This window comes from Taeniopygia guttata, chromosome 3 (genome assembly GCF_048771995.1).
Source record: "Taeniopygia guttata chromosome 3, bTaeGut7.mat, whole genome shotgun sequence".
Taxonomy (NCBI): domain Eukaryota; kingdom Metazoa; phylum Chordata; class Aves; order Passeriformes; family Estrildidae; genus Taeniopygia; species Taeniopygia guttata.
Genome location: NC_133027.1, coordinates 64639475 through 64662027, shown reverse-complemented (window position 1 = coordinate 64662027; position 22553 = coordinate 64639475). Strand labels below are relative to the sequence as shown.

Here is a 22553-nt window from a genome sequence, read left to right as displayed (position 1 = left end):
ATGGCAACACATTTAAAAGCAAATGCAACCCAAGCATAATGTGGTCACCTGGCCCTTCAGAAATGCTGAAAATAACCCAAATCACCAGAAATCCCGCCACAAAACCAACCCCTCCCCCACTCCCCACTAAAACAAAGAATTTCTATATTTTGGCTAAATAGGAATGAAGTGTCATACAGTGTGTGCTGGTGGATATGCAGTCTTAAATAAAGGGCAGGTTTTTCTCTTAAATAAGAGAAATCAAGAATTCAGGGTAAGGATGACTAAATGTAAATGAAGGGGATCAAACCTAGATTGACAGAAATTACCAGAAAAGTACCTAATAAAACCCCATAGCTCTAGACAGAGCTATCCATCTATCCATCAGATGGATACCGCTCGGCCACCAGTACTCTGCCATGATCACAGAGCTCTTCAGGTGTTATCTCACTCGGAGAACTTCGAGGGATATTCTGTAGGAGGCAACCCTGCTCTGGCAGCAGCCTGAGCTCTCTCCGTGGCGCTCTCTCTAATGACCTTGTTTTCAGCTACCCATCTGCAGCACGGGGATCTGAGATCAATATCTCAGCAGCACTTCCTGCTGCTCCCTGCTCCAAGGGACAGTGACAGTGTGCACACATTTTGTAGCAGGGTCTCCCTGCCTCTGTTTTTTCAGACTGTGAGTACGTCCACCCTGTCCTCAAACACCGCTCTCCAGAACTGTGGCAGAGCTATGCCAAGTTGTGTCTATCTTTTGAAGTAACAGTGGGTTTAGTTTGATGGGGAGAGGAGAATTCTCTTCAGAAGATGTTTTGTTTTAGGGAAAAAAAAAAAAAAAGTAAAGCTAAAATCTCAATATAATGAAGATTTATCAAAAAAAAGTACAAAACATAATTGCTTAATTACTCAAGTGAGAAGGGAATGGACAGAGACTAACACCACTCCCACCTGAAGGACACAGAAGCACCTGCCAGCTGGTTATAGGCAAAGGCAATTATGTACCACCATTACTTCTGGGGAATCTATCTACACCTGCCAAAACAGGACTGCTAACAGTGGAACACCTCACCCCCTAAAATTCTAGTTTTGCATTATTGCGATTAACCCTCATACCATCCCTCACAGCATCACAGTCATTCAATCAGGGAAGTTTCACCACCACCTGTGGTTAAAGAAACTGAGGGAAGAAAGTATCAAAAAACTTGAAGGGTTGTCTAAGGCACTGTGGATATTGTGTTCCCTACCAATATTGGTGGCAATATAGCCTAGAATTACACTGCAAGCCTCAAACATCTCAGCAAATCAGAGAGATGAATAATTTATGACAGACAGTTTGATCTTCAAACTGAGCACAGTGGAGGCGCCTATTTTCTGCAGCGGCTTCCTCAGAAAGTCTCTCCCTGCTTCTCTGCTGGGGCATTGGGAGTGATAATACCAACCCTGCCTCAGCTAAAAACATCGTGTTGGCATTGTTTCACAAACCTTTACCAAACTTTAATCAAAGTCAGTGGTGCCATTCCATGTCAGCTATTTTCTCCGGATTGTTTGACCTGGCAACTTCCAGATCAAACTATTTCAAAATCAAAGCCAGTGGAGGAGGAGAGTAGGACATTTTGTCCATGTCAAGATCTGGTATCTCTGAACCCAAACTGCACTTCAAAGCAGCAAGCCTGACATCTGGCCAAGGGCTTAGAATTAAGAACGAGCCTCTTTGCCCCAGCTTTCACATTACAGCATGCCTCAAGCTACAATGGTATTTATGAACTCCATGTGAGAAGGAAAAATAAGTGTCTGTGAGCCCCACAGGGCTGGCAGAAATTTACAACAGATTCGCCATCAGAAACCCAGTCTTGAATGGCTTTGTTTCAGTTCTGCACAAGAGCAGATCTGCTCTACAAAGGCAGTGCAGCAAACAGACACCTGACCCCTGGCAGCAGAAAGAGAATATCCCAATCACACTCACTAATCTTTCTGCTGGGTCCACTGATGATATAAAAAGCCAGAGGGACAATCATTACTTTATATTCTAATTACCTGCCTGACAAAAGGCACTGAATTTCCCCAAATCCCCATTCGGCCTCAGCTCTACAAAGTTAAACCATTCTTATACATTTTCCAGAGGTCAAGTATTCAAAGCAGCACTTGACAAATCAGGTCAGTGAGTCATAAAAGTACACATCTTATTTTTCTTGGCTAAAATTCATCAGCTAGAATCTAAGGATGCCAAACAGGTGTTTGTACTGTAAGGAGACTTTTTTTTTTTTTTTTACTTCTCATTATTCATGTACAGTCCCTAGGCAAATTTATAGCAAGCTTTTAAAAATAGCATTAATAATCTTAGGGGCTGAACTAAGACCCTAATTAAGATGGTATATGAATGTTTCCTGCTTGCATGTGAGATTATAGATTTAAGCTACACAGTCTCAAGGCTCCTTAAGGAATTAATTTTATTAACAATGGTTTGGGAAAGATGGTCATTATTCTTGCTTTTTTACAAGGTGTTGAGACATCAAGAGAAATATTTTACTATTTTGACCTGTGGCCTGTTAATCCATGTTTAGGACCTGGTTTCTCAGTGGACATTGTAAGTCACAGTGTAACTGCCCTGGTCCTGGTGGCTGGACACACTCACCACCTCTGAAAGCGCTTTCCAACTAGTGAGGCATTGAGGAAAGAAGGAGCTTTCTCAGAAGCATGCAAAGGCTTTGCTGAGGTGAGATTTCTAGCTTCACACAGGACTGCCTCAGCAGAAGCAAGAGGTCAGTTTCCAACAAATGATGCGGCTGCTTCAGCAACAAGACCAGCCTTTCATGCAATATTGTTCCACTGCTCACCTGGAAAATTAGTAACAAAACAGGATAGATTTAGCAAACTACCACCTCTCTTTCCCACAGCCATATTGCACCTGCAGGGTGAATCCTTCCTGCAAGCTACAGACACATGGATCACAGCCAGTTTTGGAACAGGTCCTTGCAGGGCCGTCCCGCTAGAAATGGCAAGTGCTGGCACTGCTGACTGCCACTGCTGGAGCTGCAGGAGTGGAGCCTGCCACTGCCAACTACACCTGCAGTTTTCTGGGAGCCACGAACTAAAAGAAGAGTTGATGAAAAAAAGTCCAAGCAAGAAATAAGAGATTAAGATTCTAATACCAAATTTCTATCATCGGTCCTGAACACAACTTTTGCTCTGAGAGATAAGCCTTGAGAAATCATAAAAAGTGCACCACAGTTGAACAGTTGCAGAGCTGAAAGGGACATTTAGCAATGGCCTTTCCCTCTGCCCACAGCAAGGCAGCAAAAAACACCTGCAACTTTGCAGCACAAGTTGCAGGTTGAATCAAGGTTTAACTCAGGTTAAAGAGTCCTCTCTTCAGATGTTACCACAAATCAGTGAAATAAGTTCATGTTTCTTTTTGTGGATAAACAGAGTCTTCTCACTGGAAACAACTGCCATTTACCGAGTAGCCTAGAAAGCTGTTAACCTGATTTAGCTGAACTGACAACTCGTTCTTACCAAAAGCAATCATACACTCCCACAGTGACCAAAGCTTTCCTGGCAGAGCTCTCTCTCTGGATTTATCATTAACATCTACATCCTAACACTGCTAAATAATTCAGTACAGCATTTAGCCTTGTGTCCTTGCCTCCCTACTCAGAAAACACTTTCTTTTCTGTATGTTTCAGCAACAGGGAACAAAACCCTGCCTGGATTGTGGTTCCACCTTGTGCTGTATAACTGAGGGAGGAACCTCACTTACACTCTTTCACTCTCAATATAGAAGCATTGGTTTTATTTCTTTTCTTTTGTTGGAAATAGTGTTTATTAGATAACTAAATATAGAGCAATATTTATCCACATGGACTCATGACCATGCGGGCTTAGATTCACATGCAAATTCCCCTTTTAATAATCCTAATGCAGGGAGTGCTCCAATCAGAGCGCGATCAGCCCCAGCTCCCAGATACCTGATGCCAGCTTTGCTGGTAATGTAGGCCACCGAAGCAAATCCAGAGAGATTGAGTTGGAAGAGGAGAGAGGCTCTGAGATCAATTTGCTTGGCTTCCTGACGATGAGGGAGTGTATAACTTCTTTTTTTTCTTTTCCACTGTAAAGGGGATGTCGTTTAAGAGGGATCATTAGCTGCGAGCAGCCTGGCTGGGTCAAGGCTGGGAGGCGGAGACGCAGTTGCAAGCAGCGAAGCAAGGTGGAGGCACGAAGACAGAAGACCAGGTTAATGAAAGCATGAGGTGGCTCTTGGGCAGCAGCTTAAAAAATTTTGGACATGCTGACAGGGGAAACTATGACTGGCTTAACAGTGAACAAGGTGGGCCACTTCTGGAAACAGAGCTTCAGGTCTGTACCCCCTGCTCATCTCTGTGGCATGTCCTTTGACTTTGCATGTGTGTGTATGTTTGTGTAATGGCTCAATGTACAGCACAGAGTAAATCCCTGGGTATTGGGACACATCAAAGCAGTATTAATCAATTACATAGAGCATTTCCTTATTGCTGTTAAGTTTTTTTAAACACATTTGTGGAAGAGAAAAACATTAGATGGAAAAATTTTGCTGGGGTGGCAGGAAAGAAGTTTAATTACTTCTTTTAAGCATAACGCATCCTTGATTTCCGTTCTGTTCAAGGCGTGTTTACGCTGTGCATCTGGTCCCGTGAAGCCTTTCCGCAGATGTTGCGAGGCAGTCGCAGGCAGCAGTGAACTCTCGTTCCCTAAGCTGTGCGCTGATTACTTCTGTGAGAGAGGATCACATGCAGCTGAGTGGGGGGAGGGAAGTAGCCCCCAGAGATGAAAACACAGCCTGCTTTCTGGCTTTGTCTGGGATACAACAAAAGGATTTCTCTGATCAAAAATAATAATTTAAGGTGCATGCACTTCCTCAGTTAAGGAAGCATGTCCGAAGCATGTTGCATTAGCAAATGAACTGGCCACACTACTCAGCCAATATAGAGAAAGTGTACTGTTGCAAAATAAATAGGGGTAGGAGTGTCAAAACAGGACAAAAAGTACTATTTAAATGTTGCCGCGATTTTAAGAAAGTCTGCCTCACTGGTAATGTTGTCAGAGTTAGAATAGCAATGGCAATGTCTTCACACCTCCAGACTGCTTTTATCTGACAGTGAGAAACAAACAGCATCACTAGAGTCACATTCCAAGAAGTATTTGAAAAATCTGTGTAAATCCAGGCTCACATCTTAATTATATGTCTTTACTAATGGATACAAAAAGCACATAAAAATGTTTTTCTATTTGCCAGAGTTACATGTTTTTGCTTTTTACAAGCAGTAATGAATCATCTTCAAGAAGTAGGATAGGGCTTGGAAAAGAACCTGTGGGGGGACCGCACCCTAATGACTTCAAAGCAGACTTTGTTGCAAATCCACTAAAAACATTTCACAAGTATCGGTTTCCTGATTCAACTTCAAAAGACATTAGCATAAATATGGGCTGTATTAAAAAAATAAATTTAATGGAGTTCTAAGTATGCTAGCAAATCGTTAACAACATAATAAATCTTAGCACAACTCAATCGCTTCAATGGGAATTTCAGTAAGCAAAACAAACTTTAATGTTTCCATCCTCACACAAAAGCTTCCTCATGTTTTGCCTTATGAGGTCATTCCCTCCCCAAGGCAGATACTACCCCTCTTTTGTCTGGACACATAGCTCAGCTCCAAGCCCATTCCTTTACTCATCATGGATACACCACACAACTCAGCCACACTGCCTTTTATTCCTTTACCAAGAGGCATGAGTAAAAGCTCAACTGATATGGGTCACATAATCTGTAAACTGGCAACTGTACATGCTCAGCATGTTAAAAAAACATAGGCAGACAGATTACTAATGAAAGGCTTTACTCCTTCCAGTATGTACTCAGCGGTTGGGGGAAACTGACCCCCTGCTTCAGCCCCTACAAATATATTACCAAAAGGAGGAGAATTAACAATGTCCAAACTATCCTACTAATAATTAGTTCTGGGAAAACAGCCCTTTTTAGATATACAATCCCTTTCACTTCCATGCTCTTTTCTGCCTTTCTCTATTTTAAAATGGATATTTTCCCATATTTATGTATCTGTAACTTATTTCATACTGGAAGTCAGATCCTTATTTTTGTCACTTACAAACCTGACAATAGAACCTGACAATAGATGCTTGTGATGACACAGGCAGAGCACACTGATCTCCAGTGAAGCAGCATCAAAAAAAACAGTCAATTAATAATTCCATCAGTCACTTCATATGCCTGGTGTGGAAAATTTCAGATGTAAAAAAGTAGAGAATTTTACCTTGAGTATGTTCTGCAGCTGTATTACCTTCAATTAATGAAGATTGAGTTTGATTTCTAGAAAATTTTATTTTCCAGTTCTGGCAGCTATTCCTGATACCTATACAGAGTGGTTACTTTTCTAGTTTTAGAGCTTCAGCTGCAGAAGTTAGTTTTAGGCCAGTTTAGAACTAGTTTTAGACTTTCAGATTTTTTTTTTTAAGTGACCTTTGATTCATTGTATTAAAATGATTACTATTTTTAGTGTAATTTTTAAAATGCCTGTTAGATTTTCCAAGTATTTATGTCAAGATCTTTGCAACATTCTTCAGTAGCCTTTTAGGCATTCATTGCTGAAATAGAAACAAAACCAGTATACAAAAAGAGGGACTAATATTGATCAATTTCCTCCTAATACATTTGATGTATTTATGCATATATACATACAAGAAGTCCATCATCATCCTCTTGGAACTACATCTCAAAGTAAAATCAGTCCACGTAATGTTTGGCAGGAGGCAGCATCAAAATGGAAATATAACTCCCTGTTCAGGTTCAGGGCATCTGTGGGGCAGTAGTTATGAAAAATTATTTCAGCTCAAATAATACACTAAGTAGCCTACAAATTACTTCTCCCAGATAGGAAAGTCTTAACATTAGCTGTGTTTAAACAGTTACAAGCACTCTGAAACACAGACTGAGGAATACTGGTCTTTATTGTCACCTGTTAACATACAGAAAAAAGCATGAAATTGAGTCAGGGGAGGTTTAGGTTAGATATGACGAAAACATTTTCATTCAGAAGGTGTTTGGGCACTGGAACAGGCTCCCCAGAGCAGTGGTCACAGCACCAAGCCTGATAGAGTTCTAAAATCATTTGGACAATGCTAGAAGGCACATGGTGTGGCTCTTGGGGTGCTTTGCACCAGGGCCAGGAGCTGGGCTCAATGATCCTGATCAGTCCCCTCTAACTCAGCATATTTTATAATTCTACAATATTGCCTAATTCTTAATCCTATCTGCTTTACATGCCTCTAATTTGCAGATCATGGTAAAACACACTGTTCTTCCACAACTATACAGTAGTCATTAAACAAAAGAACAAATTAAATAAATTTATTATGTCTTCTTTTGCACACATTACTGAATAGGTAGCCACCAGGCACTGGTTATTGTGGTTATTTTGAAATAGAATAGGATAAAATAGGAGTAATTCAGTTGGAAGGGGTCTGCAATGAAAACCTGGTCCAACCACCTGACCTCTTCACAGAGTATAAGAGAATATGGGCTGCTTTGTAATAACCTATGCAATTTTTGTCCGGATCCCACAGTGAAATTAAGTACTTGCAGGTTCAGGGCACTGCCTCTTCACCTTCAGAGACAGCAGTACAGGTGCAGAATTTCTGCAGACCATACCCAAGGATCTCAACCCAGGCACTCAAACCAGCGAGTAACCCACAAGAAGCACCTCCACTGATCTGTCTGGCCCATTCCCTGGAGCATTTGGTAGCAGAGACAGGAGAACAGCCCCCCAGGAGAACATTTGCTTTACCACACAAGCAGGCAGTCCTCTCTCTTCTCACAGTCTTGTCACTGCACACACACCCTGCAACAAGGTACCCTGAGGTATTGTGGTGTTCATCTCCTTCCCTAAGCAATCCACCACAACCCCGAGGAAGCACTTTGTGCACAATAATGTAATTAAAAATTATATGTTTTGCAGAGCAAATTAAGGATTTTTCAGATTTCAAAAATGCTGGCATTTATTCAAGGCTTGAGAGCTTGATTTTGCAATTTTAGAAGCAGTGCAATAGGTTACTCTTAGAGGGCCTTGAAACAAAAAGAGTTTTCAGGCCATACACATTCCATTGTTGGAATGTGACTCTAGTGATGCTGTTTGTTTCTCACTGTCAGATAAAAGCAGTCTCGAGGTGTGAAGACATTGCCTGATACCCTAAGGTGTCCTTTAGTAGCTACTTCACAGACTGTTGCCACCTGAGATAGGTCATACTACAAATATTTGCACTCCTTCCGTTCTTTTACCATTAGATGCAAACTGTGCCCTCCAACAATAATATATTTTGCACATTTCTCTTAATAGGTACTTCATTGCAAGGCCCAAGGTCTCTGGGTTCCAATCAAGGCTTTGGAGCAAAGTATATTTCCCTGAGACCCAAGATCATTTGTTAGCTCCTTCCATCAACCTTAACCTTTCCTTCCCTTCTGAAGTCCAGTATTTGTACAAGGCCATGTCAGCCCTAACTCTTGCCTGTGCTTCCACCAGCACATGAAGGATACACTGTCCTTGGCCATTATTTAACACACAAATATATTTTCAGTGAAATTAATAGGGAAGCTGCACTGAGTTTAAATTATAATTAGGCCTTTATATACTTTTACTAATCTCATGTAGGAAACACTGGCAATCTCACTCTCCTCACAAACCACCAGAATACTGTACGACTCAGATCCTAAGACCATCACTTAACCTGGATGAAAGCCTGCTCCCTCCAAATTAAACCCAAAACTTAGACTTGGATTTTCAAAACAAACTCTTCACTGATCAGGAATAATGCTGTCCATTATAAGCTCAGCACTTCTCAATATTTACTGTAAGAGTTTCAGTAACATATCAGTATCAGTGAGTCTCCACATACATAGAGTACTAACATAATACTGAATGCTTTTTTCTCATCTTCACTTGAAATTTTTTATGCACCTTATAAGACACACTAAAAAAAGCATTAACAACCTTTTTTAAAAATTCCCTAATTTTAAAGAGATTATTTAATGTCTGCATTGGAAGAACAGCTGGAACAATTTCTTCCAATTCTGTTATTTCCTGTCACTCATTGAATGGTCAGGTAAGACAGCTTGTACAGCCAAAAATTCTTTAATAAAAATAATCAATAAATATTAAATAGCTATTTAATATGCATTTTTGGTTAAAAGACCACGAGGGGGAAATAGCTTAATAGCTAATCTGCCAAGGTTTCAGTGTATTTTAAAATTACTTTAATGCATTTAGCTTCAGAATCACAATACCTTAGACAAAAACTAGAAAAGCAGTAATCTCTCCTACATTATTTGTTAGGAGTCAATGCCTAATTACTTTATTTTTCTTCGGCATGACCAGATAATAATAATTTCATAATATGACAACAAAGCAAAGATGTTACAAATGACTGGTAGATAACCAGCTGAATGTAGATTATAGTGTGATTTTGAAGCTAGAAGCATGACTGTTATTCCTGGAAGAATCAGAACAGAAAGTTTTTGTACACTAAGAAGGAGACTCTGGAATTACTGACCTTTTCACAAAGCCATTGCTGCAAATGGCCAGTTTGCATCCCTGCTTCCAAACCCTTTGAGGAAACAATCACTCAAGTTCTCCTAGCCTGAATGGGCACCTTCACTCAAAATAAAGGAAATCTGTTCCATTGACCTATTTAGTCTCACTATGCAAATGCAAGAAAGCCACCTCACAGCATTAATCAAGAGCTTACAAAGGGAATGACTTGATAAACAACATTATAGGGTTTGTTTGGGTTTTCCTTCTGCTCTAGACTAGACTCTGAATGAGACCCAGTTATTAGAAGATGGAGTCAGATTGGAAACATGATATACTAAATTTTAAAACTAAAGCAAACTAAAGCTAATACAACATAAGAGCACAAATGGCTTTGTTGGTTTTTCTCATAGCTTATGATTCCAGTTAACATTGCATCACAATTCAAAAGCTGTGGGACAGATGTTTTTTGTGTTACATTTTGCAGAAAACAAAGCTGACACAACAGTCACAACTGTTATTTCTCTTCCATCAGAAGTTCTTCTTCCATAGTTCTAAACAGGGAAAAATGATTCTTGGATCACTGGCAGAGCAAGCTCAAGAGGTCCAGTCCAAGCTGTCCTGTCCAATAAAAACACTGGCCTGTGAGATTAGAGCAGGTATTGTAGGCAATGGGCCCTGTTTGAAAGGGCTAGTTGTTGTAATATTTGTTCTTTATACAGTTTTCCAAACACAAAAAAATACCAGATGGTGGATCACCAGCCTTATTCATCTGCAATTCAGTGTTCTCCCAAATTTTAAAAGCTCAACTGATCTCCTGCAAAGTTGACTGGTCCCACTATAATCTGAGAGTAATGAAATGTCATACAAAATTTCATATACTTCCAGGCTCTTGAGGGTTTTTTCCACATTGGAGATAGGGTTTTCTAAAAATCCAACACTCTTTGCAACTTCTCTGGGGTTTTTTGTCTCTGGTTGTAATTTGCTTTAATTGGCCAATAAATAGAATTCACGAGTCTGCAAAACATACTGCTTGATTGATACTAGTGCAGATAGAAAGAAATTTGGAAAAGCAACTGCTATGTCATAAGGCAGAGATGGGGAATGTTGGCTTTGCTCTCAGATTAAGAGAACTCCAGGAATCCAACAGCCTTCCTATTTGCTTGGTTACAGAGCAGACAACAGATAAGTTCAACCAAAGACGACATAGAACCATTTCTGTGTATCATATTGCCTGCCACCATGATGCTCTTCCTGGCATTCCTGCTGCTCTTCCTGTACCGCCGTTGCCAGCGCCCCGCTCAGCAGGGGCAGATCTTCAGCATCGACCTTCCTGAGGCCCTGCCCGAGCACGACGTGTCCCATTTCCTTTCTGCGCTGCCCTGGAGCAGTGAGCAGAGCTTCCACTACTCCACGCTGCTCCCCGATGCCACATTCCTGTCTGTGTGTTTGCCTCCATCCTACGAGGAGGCCACAATGAAAACTTCCGTGGAAGAGGCTCACATTGAGCTCTCTCCAGACCCAGTGCCTCCTTACGAAGAGAGCACGCTGCAAACCAGCACACCAAATAAACTTCCTACAGAAGCACCTTAGCTGAAGCATGCAGCACAAAGGTAGAACTGCTATGGCCTTTAAAATTTGTGAAAATATTCCAAATGAGGCACAAAACCAATGAATTTATGAAGGAAGAAACTTGAAGTAACAGGGACTGCGTCTCTTCACCTCATCCTAGGATTCTCTACCTTCCATTTGTGGCAAGTGTACACATGGTGTAGCACCAAATCCAATCCAGACTAGTAACACGGGGATTCTAGTTAACAAACATGTCATGCAAGGATTAAACTTAAGGAAAGCTGGGAAGCTCTTCCTCTGTAATCCCTCAGCTACAACAAAATGTCAATAACGCTATAGATTCAGCAATCACAACAAGGGCTTTTAGCACATACATATTCCAGTTTGGGGTTTTTTTTTTCTATTTTATGCATTTATATTTAAATGAGTTTTTGTCAAGCTGAGTCGCTCAGTCTGTGTGTGTTTACATCACATCATTCTGCAGTGCTCTGGAATGATCACAACAGCTCTCAGGAAAGCAAATATATAACCTCTACAAAATTTCCAGTAACTGTCCCCAAAGGTTCAAATGTGCACTGTGAATAAAGGCTGTCTTTTCTCACAGTTGGACAATGAGGACAACCAGCAACCACAGAAGACCTGATTGTTCTGGGTGAGGAAACCTCCATGCAAAAGCACACTCACTCTGCTGCTGCAAGCTACTTGCCAAGGTCTGTAAGGTCCCAGCATTCCAGACTACTAGGCTGACTTCTTTTCCAAGTCTAAAATAATAAAACATGGGACTTACTTGGTGCAGTGTGTAAAGGAGTTGGGAAAAATTAATAAAATTCAGTGCACCAAAAAAGCCCTGATCTGTATTTCAAAACAGCATTATAATCCTTTCCCCTTCATCCCTAGGGCAGGGTGAGGCTAGTTCAAGTGTGTTGGTGGCAGTGGTTCAGAGTGTTTGCTTATGATTTCAGAAAGTGATGCATGTCATCTTTAATTCTTACAGGATAGCATTTTCACTAGGTTGATAGATGCCCTTGTTACAGGAGGTGGTTACTACAGATCCTGACAGCCTCAAAAGTTATGTTGGCAAGCCACAGACAAATGCAGTGTCATGGAATAGCTGACACCTGCAAGGAAAAAACTGTCGTAGCAGCTGGTGCAGTCTTGGTGTAACTTACAAACCCAAAGGTTTGCACTGGGTGATTTCAACAGCTGTCAGGAGGTGTCAATAACAGCCAGTCCTGCTTTACAAACTTAGCATGTTCCTTAAAAGAACCCAACAAAAACAACAACACAGTAACAGAAGAAAATATCCTCACTGTACAGCAGAAGAAAGGCCACTTTAGAGATGCAAAGTGGTTGAATTCTGTGTTATGTCAACAGTGACACAATCACAGTAACCAAATTGTCCATATCAAAATTGATGTTCCCACTCATAGATTTCTCTTACAATAAGGAAAAAAATATGCCTTTTTATTTAGAAAAAAAAAAGGGTTATCTTCTTGAACTACAAATTTGAGATAATTCTTTTTCTAATGTTCCATTTGGGTCATCAAACTGAAGCAGCAGATGTTTTGGAAAACTCCAAATTCAATCAACCATTTTTCTTCTCAGACCATATCTGGGAACAGTTCTCTGTATTTGCTGGCATGTTTGAAAGTATCATATTCTACTGCCTCCTCACATTTTCTTTACTTCCTTAATACTTGGTATACATGCAGTTGTTTCTAAGGAAAGCTGGAAAAGTACAAGAGCCCAAAAAAACATACCAAATTGCAAAGGTGCAAAGGTTTGAGATTCAAAGATAAACCACTTCTGCCTCTGGTGTTTGTATATTCCACTAACTTCAGGAGAATTGTACAGATATGCTTGAAAACACACACATTGTCGTATCAGTTTGAATCTATTTTGCCTTAAGAGAGCTATTGTGTTCTGAAATGAGTTATGCTGTTCTTCAGTATGATCTCTTCTTCAACCCTTAACTTGGGTAGAGCCTGATACTCAGACTCTGGGCTCATCATTCTAAACTGCTCTCTAGCTACCTTAGTTACAGTTAAGAAAAATTTTGACTGGTATTTCTTGTGACTGAGACACTTCTATGCCTAGTTAAGAATTGCTATTCTCTCCAAGAATATAGAGAGTGATTGTGTTTTATGTAGTATTTATTGGGCAACTTTCAAATCCTGCTTTAGAAAATAGCTTCTGATTGTGAGCATTGCTAAAGACAATTGAAAACAGATACTTGCTCAAATCTCTATTAACAGAAACACTGCCGTGACTTAAATTCTTCTTTCTAGTAAACTGCTTTTTATTCCATCTGGAATTGGTATCCCTTATCTCATTCCAACACAGATTTGTCTAGTCTTGTATGTTAATTGTCCCTAGTAGGTTTCAATATGACCGGCATCTCTAGTCTTAAATCCCCACCCCAAAGAGAAGGCCCACAAAAAAAAAAAAAAAAAAAAATATATATATAAACAAAAAAACCAAATCAAAACAAAACAAAAAAAACCCAAAGAAACAATGTTGCTCAAGCAAACATACTGAAATTGAATCACTATTGCCTAGAAGCTGCCTCTGATCCTGTCAGGCTGTGCTGGCACACATCTCAGCAGTCACTGTGCTACTGATGTTGGTGCTGCTGGTTGTGGAGCAGCTGTCAGGTCCTCTGGGCAAACACCTTGTGCATCAAAGAAGAGAGCTCATGACCTGAAAGGAACTCCTGCCTGGGAATAGGAGCAACCATAGGTGCAATGGGAAGAGCTTCCATTGTTTTAGCTGCAGTAATCTGAAAGGTGAAGGTTTAGAGCACCCTATCTAAAAGAAGGATGTTGGATTTGGGACCATAAACACAAAGACTGAGGAGAGACATTAAGTTTTCAATTACATAAAAGGTAACAGCAAACACAGTAAAATAGGAACCCTTCATGCCTACACCAATCTGAACTGATGCTAGTGATTTTAAAATGAAGCAAGATTAAATCAGAACAGTAATTTCTAAAAGTGAATTGTAGTCTGAAAGTGCAGTGAAGCAGTGGCAGCACCATCTCCGGACACACAGAGAAGGTAGACAAACCAGAATGATGAAGGCTTCTGGTTAGAGCAGAAACTGGATTAGACTTCTCTGTGTCCTTTCCTGTTCCTATGCCCTAAAATTACACCAAAGTAAGTTTTGTTCCTTGTTTCCAAATTGTATGAAATCATATTATGATTTAAAAATTTCATATTATGAGATTTTACATGCGTCCAGAAATCACTGTAACATTGCCATTGTACTTTATAGCCATAAGGTTATTTTCCTTTTTTTTTTTTTTTGTTTAAATCTTGTATCTGCTAGTACACATACAAATTATGAACTTACCTTGATGTGAAGGGTAATTGTAATTCATTTTTTTATTATGAAAATACTAAGGAACCCTGATGAGATTAATTATGTATACACTACCCCTTGTTTATATTTAGTAGGAAACTATGGAACAATGCAGGCCCTTTAATTAAGGGGCCTTCACAAGCTTGGAGAGCAATCTCTGTGCTTGTCTTCCCCATGAGAGCTGCCAGAGTCTCTCACTGACATGGATCCATTGTTCTACAGACCAAAACGAATACACATCTTGCACATATAGCAGATTCTTGATCCAAATACACTTAATGTAAAAGAACACAGGTAATTTATACAAAATAGTTCTTCTAGATATCCACTGAAAGTATTCAGCACGTATCTCCAATAATGCTGCAGTAGTTTCGTATTAATAGAATATCCTGCCTGTCTCATTTTAGCCAAAGGAAGAAAAGATGACACAGCTCTTTGCAACCACTGTGGGATCTCAGAAAATAATATCTCACATAAAATTGATGCATGCTTCTGCAAAGATTGAGCATCTGGCACCTGATCTTTGCTGAATTTAAAACTAACTTGTGACTCATTGGTTTGTATTTGCCAATGATAAAATGTGCTTTTCAAAAGAGAATAGTCATTGCTTGGCATTATGAAGTTACCCTTGGTCTAGAGAAGGCAGAATAAGCATTGCAGTGCATACATGTCACTTCAGAGAGCTCCTCATCTGTAACAAGTATCTTGACTAGAAATGTAGAAACCCAACTGAAGTGGAAAACGCTTTGAAAAAAGAAAACCAAACAAACCCTGACAGTATATCTTTATGATAGTTCAATAATATCACAGTGGCCAAGAAAGAACTGCTCCCAAAATAAAACTCTTCACTTAATCCACACTTTAAAGGATTTTACTCGGGTTCTTATGGGAGCAAAGCCTCCAAATACAGACACACACACAACCTACTTTTGCTAGTACAAACTCCACTGGCATGAACTATATATGCTCCACTAGTGGAAACTCTTACAAATGTAGGTTATATCAAGAGGAGAAAGTGAATGGGCAGTCTTATGCTGGTTAGGAGAGTAATTTTATTTGGGTGAGGGTTTTTTCCTGTTGTTGTTTGCTAGGATTTTTTTACAAATTTCAAGAACAAACACTTTACAAAAACATCAGATAAGGATGAAACGAATGCTTATGGCAAATAAATTATTCACTGGCTCCTCTCTCAAAAACTGTCATAAGTGAAACAGCTATGAATTTTTAATAATGAAATTTCTTAATTTCAGTCTGTTAGTAAATAATCATGCCATGCCTTTCATTACAAAGCAGTTCTATTCATCTCTTGGATAACAAGGTCTTCTGCAGAACAGGAAAGGTATGTGAGTGTGGAGCCTCAGGAAGGTGTCCTCTGTAATAAAGACAACCTGCCACTCTCAGTGGGATGGCCACCAAGGCTGGGCACAGCTAATAAATCAATGCTGCAGACACGTGGGTGTTGATGAAGACAGCAAAACCTCATTGAAGACTCTCAGATACATGACTAGGCTGACAGCGGTGTAAATGTATGCTTGCACTTTCACAAGCTTCTCATTAAAAAGGTAGAAAAATGCCAATGTCTTTCATGTTTGTTGAGGGTATGAAAGAATCAAACTTGTCTGTGAGTTTGGCTCCATCAGTAGTTTTGCTTCTGATTATTCACAGGTATGTCATGTCTATGAGACCTTACTGTCAGAAATTAAGTTTAAGGAGGAAGAAGCAATCAAAACTGTAGTACTCAGAATTTCATAGAACCAAATTATAGAATCATTGAGGTTGGAAAAGGCCTCTAAGATCATCAAGTCCAACTTCAAGCCCAGTATTGCCATGTTCACTGCTAAACCATGTACATGATACATCTACATATTATTTTTGAACACTTCCAGGGATGGTGACACAGCCACTTTCTTGTTTCAATGCTTGATAACTTTTTCGTGAAGAAATTTTCCCTAATATCCAATTTAAACCTTCCCTGGTGCAATTTTCCCTCTCTTCTTGTCACTTTCTACGTGGGAGAAGAGGCCAACCCCTACCTCACCACAAACATCCTTTCAAACAAGTTGTGCCATTAGTACAATCTTATCTTATCCGGTTCCTTTTGTATTCATTTGTCCCTCCATGTCAGCATTATTTTATTCTTGAATGATGATTCTTATTATTTTTTTATTGAACGCTACTGAACTTTTCAGACATTTCCATCTGTGGCAAAAAATTAAGTATTTTAAAGCAAGAGAGCATGGACAGGTAATTCTCTCCAGTCATGTCAAGCACCTTCATAGGTCTATCTTTTATTTTATAGTGTTTTGGCTTGTTGTTTAGCTTTTTTCCAGGTTCAAACTGAGAGAACTGAATGCATGTTTTTTTTAGCTCTTTGTATACTAATTAACTGAATTCCTTTAGTGGCCTTCCAAGCATAAAGCACAGGAAGAAAAGCCATGCTCTTCCTGCCCTACACCACCAAGTATCCTAAAAGGAAAGGAAAGTGAAAAATATCACAAATCAGGATGAAAAGAGGTAAGAGAAATGCCCATCCAGAAATAAATATCTCACAAAACTGCTTTCTTCTCCCTGACTTCCTATTTTTCACTTCTCTCTCCTTTGGCTTAATTTTTTGCCAACTATATAAAAGACAACACAGAAAGAAAAACTACCTCCACAGACTGACCCATGACTGTAGAGAGCAAAACTAAGTGTCATGTGTTATGTTCTACTAGTAATCTGGAATATCTGTTTGTGATTATAAAATGCTTTGCACAAAGTCAGTTTCCACTGCAGGTAAACCAGACAAATTCAAAGCTATTTCTACAAACGCATTTCCCTGCTTTTGTACCAACAGCACACCAAATAATTTAAATAGCACAATTAAAAACTCAGCATGTGTTTTAGTTCTGTGGCACTTTTTCTCTCTATTTTTCTTCCTATTTGGAAAACTCACAGTTGACAACACTCTCAGATGTTAGTATGGCCTGAGGCTCTTCAGAAAGTCTGTATACCGATGTTTTAGCAAAAAATAATAAACTTGATGGGCATTGGTTTGTTTATAAACCCTATCTTAGTTAACACTGACCCTTTTTTCACTTCTGTTAATGATGCAGAACCTAAATATTTCTATAAAAGACTGATTTCTACTGGTTTCTCACAGCAAAACACTGGTCATCAGGAACTAAAAATGCTGCTGTCATGCAATTAAAGGGGGGAAAAAAAAAGCAGATCCATTAGCACAACCCTTCAGTGTTCGGCTGCATCGGGAAGATCAAAGCAGACAGAGGACATTAGTTAGGAGACAGAAGAAGCCACACAAGTACAGTCCTGTCTAGCACAATTTGGAGACTTTCACAGTGGTTCTTTTCCACGGCATTACCAGGAATCATCCCCTGGAGAAAAAGCACAGTGCCACATGACAGAGGAGCACAGTGTCCCTGCTGCATGACTGGTGACACCCGAGGTGTTGGCATCAATGGTCCCAGTGGTGCTCCACCATGATCCTGCCCCTCTCCTTGCTTCTTTGCACCCCTCCAGCAGCCCCAGTCCTGCCACTCCCACCCGAAAGAAGGAAACATTGGGTGGTCTCAACCTGCCCAGTAAGATCTCTACTGGAAACAAAATAATCAAGTTTTAGACACTTAGAGCATATTTTTATAACAAAAGTAGCAAGTTAATACACTGGTAACATCTAGATCTGTGTGCCAGTTATTATGGCAGACTCTATAAAAGAGACACATAGTAAATTTTCTTTGTCTAAAAACGTGACCGAACATAAACTAGAGCACAAGGAAAGATATTGCATTTTATGTTTTTCCGATCATCCTGTAAGTCAGAGGGCTTATTTTCTAATCTATTGTTCTTTATCTAGCTTATATATATCTTATTTTAAATAATGTAAATAGAAGTTGTAGGGATGGCAGGCAAGGTAAACTATGAGCAGGAAGCATGCCTGGATACCATATCTGAGAGCTCCACACAAACAGCTCTGTCTCTTTAGCTAACATCACTTCAAAAGATTATCACCTCCTATATATTGTCACAGTTATCTAGACTCCTTCCAAATCCCCACTCCAACTACCAACTAACCACACAGTTGTTGGAGGTATTTATGAATTTGGTTTGTCCAGTTTTCATTTATTAACAGATTTTCTGTATTAGCTGGGACTGAGTGCCAGGAAATATTTACACTAAAGGCATTAAATTCTAATAAATACCAATTTCTACTTTTGTTAAAAGGCAAAGAATATTTCCAGAATGGCTTGCATTTAGAGCGATTATACTGATTTTTAAAGAGCTGGAAAGGAATTTTTATGATAATTACAACCTGCTTCCCTGGCCCAAGTTATGCTGGGCACCACTCCCAGCTACCAGACGAGGGGAGCTTGGCAAGGCCTTCTCTCCATTAGGTAGCTTGCCATAATGTTTAATAGACAAGAAGATCAAATTCCCAATTTTTCCAGGACTCAGCTTGTTTGGTAAAACTGGACATCAGAACATCTGACAGCTACTCTAAGGGAGGTTTGATTTCACTGCTGAGCCTTAGAGAGTTTTCAGCAACCCCTGTTCACCCAGTCCCTTGTCCCCAGTGCTGTACCAGCCCTTTTTAAAGTTGTACACCTTTATTTAGTACTTCTCGTAAACTACTCACAATAGTACCCAACAACACAGACTACTCCAACTGGTATTTTTCCAGCTAACACTGTTTTGAACCATACATTTTAGCAAAACACATATTATTCTCAACCCCAGTCATTATCTCCCAGCAGCCTTGCTCCCAGTTTGTGACAGCTACACAGCAAAGGTCCCTTTCTGCTCATGCCTGCCCAAAACAGCTGCCAGTGGCTAAATAATGACTGGCTCCTTGGGCTGGTAGGGGATCAACTGTCCTGAATGGCACCGGGGCTTCCAGTGGAGGTTGTCAGATGTTTTCCTGCATCCTCCAAGTTTCTGGAAATGACAGGGAACTGCCAAAGCCATCCAGGAGCACCAGGGGTACAACACGGTAGTGCTGAACCAAGTGGCAGCTTCATCCAGAGACCCCAGTGACAGTCCAACAGCTCTGCATTGAACCATTAAGTGTCTGGCAAATCAGCACAGTTGTAAATATTTAATACCAGATAGTCTGCTCAGAGTAGACAAGCACTTACTCATTTTTGTCTCAGTTTCCTTCCCCAGGCACTCTGCACAGAGGGGACAGATGGCCTCCAAAGCACATCAGTGTTTGCTCCTGTGTCCCCTGCCTGCACACCTTCCTCAATGGGGTGTCTGTGGTGGGCAGATATCCTGATGAGGTAACAGCCTGAGCAGGTACAAGGCCTTATAGATGGCAAAAGGTGAGTAAAGTATACGTAGGAGAATCAGGAGTGCTTTTTCCAACATCAAGGGAAGAGTCTGGACATCCCACCAGTTTCCTAGAAAGGCTCACCAAGTACCTACTGAATTATGCAGGCTGCTGCACAGCCACAAGGATCTATCAGCACAGATTACCTTAATTCACTAAACACAAAACTGCAGTAACCCAGAAGGAGATTCACAGTTTTGGATTTAGAGCCTCGCAGAGAGAGGTAATTGGCAGACATAACATCAACTGCTGCCCACTTTTAACCCAGAGCCTCCATACATCTGCCAGTCAGAGCACCCTTAATCTAGCTGCTGGTTCAATCAAGGGCACAGAAGATAATGGGCAGTAGCAGCCCTTACAGCAGTCAGCTTAAGGACAAGAATGAAAAGCAAAGGCTTTACAGTCACACCCTGTTCACCAGAACCATTTTACACAGTTGCTTCTACTTTCCAATTTCTTCCTCTTGAGGAAGCCTGGAAGTTTTGCATCCTCTGGTTCCAACTGCTCACACCATGTGGAAAGTTATAATTTCAGATTAAATGCATTTTGTATCAAAGAGTAAAAAAATGATAGGACAATTTCTATACTATTTAAAGCAGCTTGAACATTTGACACACATACTTGATTACAACCATCTTGAGAGGATTTAAATAGCTATTTTCTATTCTCTATACAGGCTGTCGTCAGCTTTGATATAGCTCCCTGAACAACAAATTTTTCCTGATATAATATTATGAAGGCAAGGATACTTCCACCAGAGGGAATTACTTCTGTTCTAAGTCACAGTCAATAAAACATCAATAAATCTTGTAAATCAACAAATGTAAAAGTATTTAAAAGTACCTGTAGCAAACAGTGTTGATAAACCATGAGAAAACAAGATGCAGCACTATAGATGTCTTAAACTGCAACTGCCTCTTTCATCCTGCTTTTCCAAGCTCCCTTGCAAACTAACTTTAACTTGTAATCAGATTTCACCTGTGGCTTGTTTTCTGCAGAGCAGTCAAGGACTTAAAGGAAACCTTAAGCAATCATTATGCAACCAAAATTTGATTTAATTAGTCTGGCTAGTTTCAATTAGGTGCTAGTGCTGCTCCAGACTTTGACTTGGCTGTTACAACCTAGCCTAATCTTCCCAATCCCACAGGGAGCTGTGGTCTTTTCTTATGCCCACCTGTGATTAAACTTAAGCTCCCAGTTCTCAGTGAGGAGAAATCAATTGAGTTGAATAAAGACCGCTTAGGGATAGGAACATTTGTTTTGTCAGGTCTGCAAACTGCATGGCCCACAGAGAGCTGCCCCCATTCCTGACAGGCTTGCTACAAAACAGTGTTCAGGATTCAGATGTACTTCCTTGGGTCACAAGGAGCCTACTTTGTAGCTGAGGAAAAAGGGTGTGCAAGGTTTCCTCAGAACACTAATGTAATGTGATTATGCTGCATGGGGTCTGAGTCTCTTCTCTTACTGGCTCTTCCACCCTGTTATGGTCTCTCTGTAAAATCTGTATGAAAGCAGGTAATTTCAAAAGTACATTTCTCTCAGAGTTTCATGGAAACTCGAATTTCCGTGAAAGTGACTACAACAGTGACCTCACTATGGGAAGGACTATAGCATTCATCTCTTGCAAGACACTGAGGAAAACCACGTAGAAGAAAGACTCCATAAATATGGTGAAAATATTATTGTAGTGTGCCCTCTGTGATGCAGCAGAGAATCCAACAAGCCAAAAAGGTACAGAAAAACTGGTGTTTGTACTTTGTTGCCCTCAGAACTACAGCAGAACAATGAAATTGGGTTAGAATTATTTGCAGAATTAAAGGAGCAAATGCAGACTTTGAACAAGCCACCGAGACAGATGCTTTCTTGAACTCCACGCTCTTTAGCTTATCTGCCTGAGTTTCTATGTGCCATTGAGCTGTTTTTACTCACCTGATCTTCTGAAGGAATGACAATATTGATGGTACAGTGAGTCTGGTGCACATCCAATCTGCATCCACCTTTGCAGTCTTTTCTTAATGCCACTCAAACACCAGAATAATGGAATCAATCTCTTGGAATTGGTTATCTTTGCTGAAGAAAGAGGAGAAATGTGTGGCTCTGCCAGGTGTGGATTAATTTGTGTGGTGCTGTCAAATGGTTTTTGTCTCTATAATCCAAAGGCAATCTCCAGAATAATAAACTTGGATAAATTACCTACTCTTCTGCATGAGGGAACTAATTTTTCATTTTTGGCAACTAAATCGTGTGCTGCCCAGAGACAAAACCTGGTCTGAATTAGCCTGTAGTGTATCAATAGTCATTATAGTCATGCCTCCTATGATAAATATTCACTGGGGTACTTCTCACACAAAAACCTCACATTTTTCTGTTTTTAAATCTGACCAAGGCCACAATTTATGTAAATTGTGTCCCATCAGATTATGTATTACTTTCTATAATGGCATATTTTCCCTACTTGGTTGTGTGAGTCAGCACAGGCAGGACACAGGAAGAATGACAAAACCACAAAGATGATATTTATTTCCCTTACCTCACCGACCAGGGGATCCCCAAAGCAGCACCCAGGCAGAGGCACACAAGTGGGACACAGAGCTTGCCCCATACTAGAGGATCACCAAACCTGCTGTCCTTGCCTGTTTATCAGGGATTCACCCAGGTATGCTACCACTGTGCTTTGATCTTTCCTGAAGCAGAGCAGGAATCTCAAGCATGTGTGATAGGGTGCCTCTAAGTCTCTCACAGG

At 40.2% G+C, this 22553-nt stretch overlaps 1 protein-coding gene across 1 annotated transcript; it reads left to right on the top strand.

Annotated features, from left to right (window-relative positions):
• Window positions 1-1717: 1717 nt before the first annotated feature.
• On the top strand, window positions 1718-22007 carry SMIM28 (small integral membrane protein 28). Its single transcript, XM_030268133.4, has 2 exons — window positions 1718-4332; window positions 10725-22007. Exons 1-2 carry the CDS (start codon window positions 4222-4224, stop codon window positions 11142-11144), a joined length of 531 nt encoding a protein of 176 aa, XP_030123993.4. The 5' UTR covers window positions 1718-4221; the 3' UTR covers window positions 11145-22007.
• The last annotated feature ends 546 nt before the right edge of the window (window positions 22008-22553 follow it).

What these genes read in the sequence shown, in the direction of transcription:
- SMIM28 (XM_030268133.4), top strand. Translation starts at nt 4,222, where the DNA reads ATGAGGTGGCTCTTGGGCAGCAGCTTAAAAAATTTTGGACATGCTGAC. An exon ending in TTCTGGAAACAGAGCTTCAG is followed by an intron (nt 4,333 to 10,724) that starts GTCTGTACCCCC and finishes GCTTGGTTACAG; the next exon opens with AGCAGACAACAGATAAGTTC.